Source organism: Atta cephalotes (genome assembly GCF_000143395.1).
Source record: "Atta cephalotes unplaced genomic scaffold scaffold00010, whole genome shotgun sequence".
NCBI lineage: Eukaryota > Metazoa > Arthropoda > Insecta > Hymenoptera > Formicidae > Atta > Atta cephalotes.
The window spans coordinates 5,299,364-5,306,755 of record NW_012130074.1 but is presented as its reverse complement, the minus strand read 5'-3'; the positions used below and the strand labels follow the sequence as shown (position 1 = coordinate 5,306,755).

Here is a 7,392-nt window from a genome sequence, read left to right as displayed (position 1 = left end):
ATCACTTAGTCGCTAAAACCAGCTAAAACACTGAACATATTAAATATAACAAGATTTTAATTTTTTTATGTATAATAAGATGCAATATTAAAAATGATAATTAACTTTTAAATTTAAAATTGATTTTGAAGATACGTTATACCAAATAAATTGTCATTTACAAATATGTGAGCAATTAATTTTTTAATAGAATATTCTTTTACTTTTATCAAAATATTAATTATAATTTCTGTATCCTCTAAATAAAAATAAGGAATGAAAAAGAAGGATGGGGATACCAAACTACAGTAATAAAATTGGTAAAACGTTTATTAACTATTTAAAAACGATGAAACAAGGTGAACATGAGATTGACAATTTAATAAGTAATATTATTAAATAGACTATAGAGGTGTATAATAGGTATCTGCGGTAATTATTCTCTTTATATACGGTCTTTTACATCGAGACAGACATCTTTCAACTCGGCGAAGCCAGGCCTTCTGTCCTTCAGGCACAAGCCGAAGCTCGTCGCTTCGTACCTCATTCTATCTCGTATGATATAATCGCGCTTAATAATAATCTAGAACTCGCGATATAGGAAAAAAATAGCCCGAAAGCGTGTCCGCGCAATATTATTGTTCCTCGCGAGTGAACGTTACTACGAAATAAGGAAAAGGAAACGTTCGGCTCTATTCCAGGCGAGAAGTGATCGTCGCGTGTTGCGTCCAAATATGTTGGCTCATCATCATCGTCATCATCATTATCATTATCATCGCCATTGTCTTTCGTCATCGCGACTTGTATTTCCATATCACGACAATAATGCGGCTATATTACAATTAAATTACCGTAATAACACCTCGTGTTTGCAACAATTCGATTTCCCGCTCGTGTTTCATTGAGAGAATCAATTATCGTACCTTCTCGCGCATGATTAATGCTACGGAAACGGAAGGAGCAAGCGGACAAAGCATCGTGCATAGTGCACGCGATCGCGAGCTCGTAGCGCGATGAATAAGTGAAGGCCAAGCGATGGGATATTTTTTTTTTATTGAGTTTTATTCAGGATGCGAATTTATTGATGAAGAATCTTCGCTTATTATTCGGTGAATGCAGTTCTCATTCTATGATAGAACTCAATTGGCCGTATCTGCGTCTTCTTTTCTTTTTGTATCGTTACAATCGTAGTTTTGTCCATTCGCACCTTTCGCGATTCCCCTATAGAAATCGTAAGTACATTAACGAACATGATTTTCTCTTCTTTTTTTTCCTTTCAGCCGGATACATTGAAGATCTCGTGCAAGCTAGACCTGATCAACAACGACTGCTGGATCTGATGCCAAGAATTATATCTTAAGATACGAAGGAGCAGCATACATCTACGCTCGCGCTGAAGCTTTATGAAAGCGCGAATGATCGGCATGAAAAATTTTTTTATCTCTTCACGATGCTGAGTGACATCATGTATCTGAAAAAAAAAGCCGACGCGCGTGAAAGAAAAGCCTTGCCAGGCTCATCTTTCCTCCCTCTATCTCTTCTTCTTCGACTCTTATCTTTACCTACTACGCCTTTCCGTCTCGATACACGCGAGTATATTAATATATATTTACAATAATACCTACTATAATAATAATTTAGTAGTGATATTTAAATTACAATAATATTTTTTGCTCTTTCTCTTTCTCACTTTCTTTCTCTCGTTTTTCTTTTCTCTCCTCGCATCGCCCATTCCACAAATATAATGTTGCACATAACCCAATTACTGGCTTAGTCATCTAGCTGTACAAAACATTATATATCGTTATGTGTATCTAGCATCTAAAGATTTGTCCTGTGAGGCTTCTCTTCTCTTTTTTTCTGCTTTTTTTACTGTTTCTTTTAATCCTGTGAGGTTCATTAACACATACACAACGTCGCTGGGAGAGCTACGGTTTTTTCTCTTATCCGTGATTCCCCCGTTTTTTCGAATTGAGTTCGTCGAATTCGCTCGACGTTCTCGACGCGCTAATTGCGCTTAAGTACATTAAAAAATACCGTGCCCGAGTATGACCGAAAAAGCGTTCGCATTTCGTAGCTGATAGTTCAGTCGAATTCGAGAGAACTCTTCCAAATTGCCCACAAATTCGGTTTTGGCATACGCCGAGCTAATCTTCTCGAGCAATTGTACATACATACAACGCCTCTAAATTCTTTCGCGAGGTTAATTAATAAAATTAGGGACGATCACACACACGAATAATCGACGATCATGCGATAAAAGTTACGAATTTCTCTCCGTCATTTTTTATCAGAAATATCAGTCACGATAAAATTCAACACGATGAGCACGCCCGAATGCTTAGTTTTCCTCATTTCCCTCTTAACAATCTTTTATTAGATTTTGAACTTAGAGGAGAATAAATCACGTCCCGATTGACTTTATCAATTCTCCGCAGGGAAATCGTTGGTGATATCGTGTGTCCTATCGTCTTTAAGTATTCTTTCGGCTTAAATTCTCTGCGGCGATTTACATGTGTTACGCGTCTTAAGTAGGGATTTTGTGCTACATGGATATGGGATACGGGAGGGAAGAAGGAATTAGGAAAGGGTGTTAGAGCATCACTTAATCGTATTTATCGTGAATAACGTGTCGCCTCGGTGGCAGGGTCCAGGCGTTGGGCCCATGCTGAGCGTGGGGGGCAGGACGTCACAGCTGCTGGTCTCTGCAGGGAACCCAGATGTTCGGTCCTGATTGCTCGGAGATGACCTCCTTCACTTTCACGTAAATTTCCTCGGGAGTGTCTCCTTGAACGACGGCTACAAATAAATAACGATTTAATCATCGCGATAAGAATATTTTAATTGCGCCAAATACTAATTTCTCTCATGATTTTTTCAGATTTTAATTGATTTTAATTTTAATAAGTTGCATTACGTTTAGAGTATTTGCAACAATTACAATATAAGCATTTTAATAATTAAAAAAATCATAAATAATAAAAATAGTTTACTTGAATTTTATTTGTTAAAATCGATAGTAAGATTAGAATAGGATCACTTATGTAAATATATCAAGTGAGAAAAACGTCAATTACAGTCAAAGTTAGGTGGAATATAATATATCTATATGTACATTTAAATAAATTTATCTCAGCTATATAATATGACTGTGCATCGATTGCTTCCGGACTTACAGTAACACAATCAAACTGAAATATTAATTCCCTTAAATTATAAAATTGAATTTAATAGAAAGTTTTGTAAATGTAAACGTACCAGTAAAATATTCACCAAATTCTTGTTCCATCTTGAGAGCACGCTCGTACGTCTTCTTCGCTTGCTCTTCGGTCATCCTCTTATTCATCTCCCTGTAAAATTACGAGTGCTAGATTTAGCAAAATAAATAACAATAAAATCTGTGCGTATTAAAGATCGATTATTGAACTTACATAACAGACTCCACCGATTTCGGCTTAATGAAGATGGCAATAGGATAAAGTTGTGCTACTTGTAACCTCTTGATAGCATTCCCACTCACATCAAGAATGCAGTGCTTGCCCTATAAAAGTAACAATTACAAACCTTTTTGGTGATTTCTCATCAATATAATACAATGTGACGTAAGTAAAGTGTATAAAAAGTCGATTCTATGTTACTAAAATTATGCGTACCTTTTCAGCCACTTCTCGTACAGACGCAACGGATGTTCCGTAAAGATTATCATTATATTGTCCGGCCTCTATGAACAAATGATTTTGTATGTCCCTCTCCATTTGTTCCCTCGACGCCACGAAATGATAATCTCGTCCGTCCACTTCATATTCTCTTCTACTCCTAGTTGTGTCTGCAGGCAAATGCGCAAAAATTGATATATAGCTCCATAAGAAAAACTCTATTGTTGATCATTCAATTGTCGAACAACTCACGTGGAACACAGCTGCCAAATTTATCAGGGAATTCGGAGATGAGATCATCATTGATGCGATCCTTGAGTGGTCCGAGAACGATCACAGGACGCGTATATTGTATCGTCAATTGCTGCACAGCCTCGTACGAAAGCACGTTCTCTTCACTACCTGCAATAGTTTAATCAAATGTATATTCACGATTCAGCGACGCGCTTCCGAAGACTCGATAGAGGCCTTATCATCATTACAAGCAATCTCGCAATCTCCTCCGAACCTTTGGCGCACAAGTCCGTCCACTCAGATATAACAGAGAAAAATAAAAAGCGGTAACATTCATTCAAGAAGAGGATAAACACGACCCGAGTGGCTCTCCTTCCGAAAGATAGGCTCCGATGACGATCTCCGATGATGTCATTGATTAATTGACAATTCCACGAAACGGACGCGGGACAATGTTACACACAGAGCGATATGCGTTCGTCGGAGCCACTTGAAACAATATCTGGCTGATGACTCGATAGATCAGTCATGTCCAGTGACAACTGTCCTTCAACTGTCTCAAGCGGACTCCGGCTCTTAGTTCTATTGGCATTTCGGACAAGTACACATTTCTCTCGTCGGACGAGTCACGAGCATGCTCTCAGCGTTCGGGCGAAATTGAAAGCAGGAGGAAAGCTGTACCTCTTAATGACTAAAAAATTCAAGCGATCCAGGAACGTTAGAGGTGCATAAGTGGCGTTAGTATGTATAGCGACTATAAACCAATACTTGGCTAAAGAAAGAAAGAAAGAAAAATAGAGAAGAAGAGAAAGAGACAGACAGAGAAAAGTTAGTTATTAGTTCTCCATTTGTAATCAATACCGCGCGCTGCTAACACATGTTACGAACTCAATATTAATGTGGCCATGTCGTTTCTTCTCGGGTTTCAATTGCGATAATCGAATACGTGGTCCGAAACTTTCGCACGTGAGGAAGAGGAGCAATGTTCAGCGCGACGAGAAGAAGTGACACAATTTTTTTCGTCTATTTGAGCGTTCTAATTGCGTTCTGCTGCTGTTAATGTCTACAGGTTCAGGATCGAGGAAGAGGAGGAAGAGAGTGGAAAAGAAAAGAAAAACGAGAAAATATAGGGTGATAGCAGCATGTTGCGCAACGTCTCAATTGTACGCGGAACGCGTCTCGTCAGTAATTTATCGCGAAGAGAAGCCGAAGAAAATTAACGGATGTCGAAGGAGACAGACGTTTCTCGATTGGTGCCTTAAACCGGTGTATTGTACTCGCGATTGCTTTTCAATTTCGATCGTGAATTTTATCGTTGGAAAATAAAAGAGTGAAAAATTGAAGAGATTGACGGAGATGGTTGTGTAACTCGCCACGTTATACATCGTAAAGATAATGTAAAATCGATAATAGCGGAAACACGATGAGAATACTGACACATTATCTTTCTCCACTGTCAAATTATATTTATCTTATGCAACCGCGGCAGTATTTAAACGATTTCTGCGACTTTGACCTACATCTAGAGATCTTCAAATAGAAATTGGATACCGTTTAGATTTCTACAAGACAATTTCCAATTAGCGCGCTATATTTTTCAGGATGCTTAAGAATAAAAATTTATTGGTGACTCAAATTTATACAAAGGACATACAAAGGATAGACACACATTTATTTTTACATTTTGCCGAGGAGAACTCTAAAGAGAATCGAAATGATAATTAATTACATCACTAATTATGAATACAGGAGTAATAAAAAAAATGTCTTACTTTGTTACTTTGCGTACTGATTACCGTACTCTCGTTCACCCTGTTTCTATTATTGGTTTAAAAATAAGATAGAATGAGATAGATATTTAAGTAGGTCCTGAGAAATGTGGCAAACCAAACGTACAGTGTCCAATCTCTTACTTGAGAATCTCTACCCACGATAAATTCGCGTAAGAGCGGAAGATATTAATGGAAGATCAGAAAATATCAAGGATTAGGAGTTAGCTGACACATGGATTGCAAACAACGTTATTCGGTTATTTTACACGAATTTTTTTTCTTTTTTTAAAGATAATCACCCGTTGACAGGGTTTGACAATCGTCTGTGATCTGCGTTAATTTCCTAGAGAAACAAATCGGCTCTTTGTGTGCGCGCACCGCGCTCACACTACGGTTCACACATTTGCTCTCGGCTACGACTTACTAAGCTCGTCATTGGGCTCGTCGCCCTCCTTTTCCAGATAAACTAATGTGAGTTCCTCCATATACGGCAGCTGAACGCGAAACAAAATTTCTCTACTCCCTGTAGCGCAAGATAAATCTTGAATAAATAAGAAAAGAAAAAGATCAAAATAAAGAGAGATAGAAGGGCAATAATGTTAATGGTGATGAATGAGAGGTGAATGATGGACGACGACGGAGGAAGAGTAGCGGACAATCAAGGTCCTAAAATGAGATTTTAAAAGAGTCGTATGCGAAATTTCATCGATAGACAAAAGCGCTTGTGACAAAAGCTCTCGATATATAATTAACGAACGTTTCAAGTTCAATTCGAAATCATATTGTGCAAAATTGCAAATATTGTCTCTATTTTAAATATTATATAATAAATTCTGTTTTAATTCATACATAGAGACATAGGAAAATAAAAAAACGTACTTTTTATGTTAATTTACATTCTTAACATCTTGTATCGTATTATTCTTTATCAATTATTCTATTGTATATTAATATTGTATATTAATAGATGCAGATTATCTATATATTCTTTAGGCTTGAATAAATTTATATATATGCTTTAACTGCACGAACATCATCATTATTAACTAATGAAGATTTCGAGTTGACCTTTTCATCTCGTATGAATATGCATACTTCCATTGAAACAAAACAATAGATATGCTATACTGCCCATGACGTATAATAAAGGCTGACATCATATATTTGGTTGCTGAATTATTGCTGACAAATGAATGCAAGCGTGATCGATATCTCTCGCAAGGATAGACGAATAAAGGGATGAGATTTTCGATCAGAACGTTTCACAAATACTATAATTATAAATTTTGGAGCGTCATTGTTGTATAATTGCAACAAATTTGAGCCTGCTATGCTGAATTCTCTATGTATGTGAATGTTAACATAAGCACTTATTTTATGTTAAATAATATCGCAAGAAGTAATGAACATTAACGTGATAATGAATACTAACATAATTCTTGTACTAATATTAATTATATTAATTATATTAATAATATTAATCTATTCGAGTACTTGTGTAATTGCGAAACAATATCGTGATCGAAATTATCGCGCGTGGCTGACCCAGGCAATACGATCTCTTCAGTGTGAGGAAAAATATATAGGAGAGATATATTGTACGTGTATAGAAAGAGAGAGGAAAAAGAAAACTAGAGAAAGAGAGAGAGAGAGAGAGAGAGAGAGAGAGAGAGAGAGAGAGAGAGAGAGAGAGAGAGAGAGAGAGAGAGAGAGAGAGAGAGAGAGAGAGAGAGAGAGAGAGAGAGAGAGAG

The 7,392-nt window shown here is 37.0% G+C and overlaps 1 protein-coding gene across 1 annotated transcript in view; it reads right to left on the bottom strand.

Moving 5' to 3' along the window:
* Positions 1–2,668: 2,668 nt before the first annotated feature.
* The window catches only part of LOC105627778 (disks large homolog 4), a 349,694-nt gene continuing 344,970 nt past the window's right edge, over positions 2,669–7,392 (bottom strand). Inside the window, exons 17-22 of the mRNA XM_012209058.1 lie at positions 6,066–6,182; positions 3,888–4,037; positions 3,633–3,805; positions 3,411–3,520; positions 3,238–3,329; positions 2,669–2,778 (exon numbers count right to left, since the gene is read on the bottom strand). Of these exons, the coding sequence (XP_012064448.1) occupies positions 2,669–2,778; positions 3,238–3,329; positions 3,411–3,520; positions 3,633–3,805; positions 3,888–4,037; positions 6,066–6,182 (752 nt within the window). The remainder of the gene's footprint in view (positions 2,779–3,237; positions 3,330–3,410; positions 3,521–3,632; positions 3,806–3,887; positions 4,038–6,065; positions 6,183–7,392) is intronic.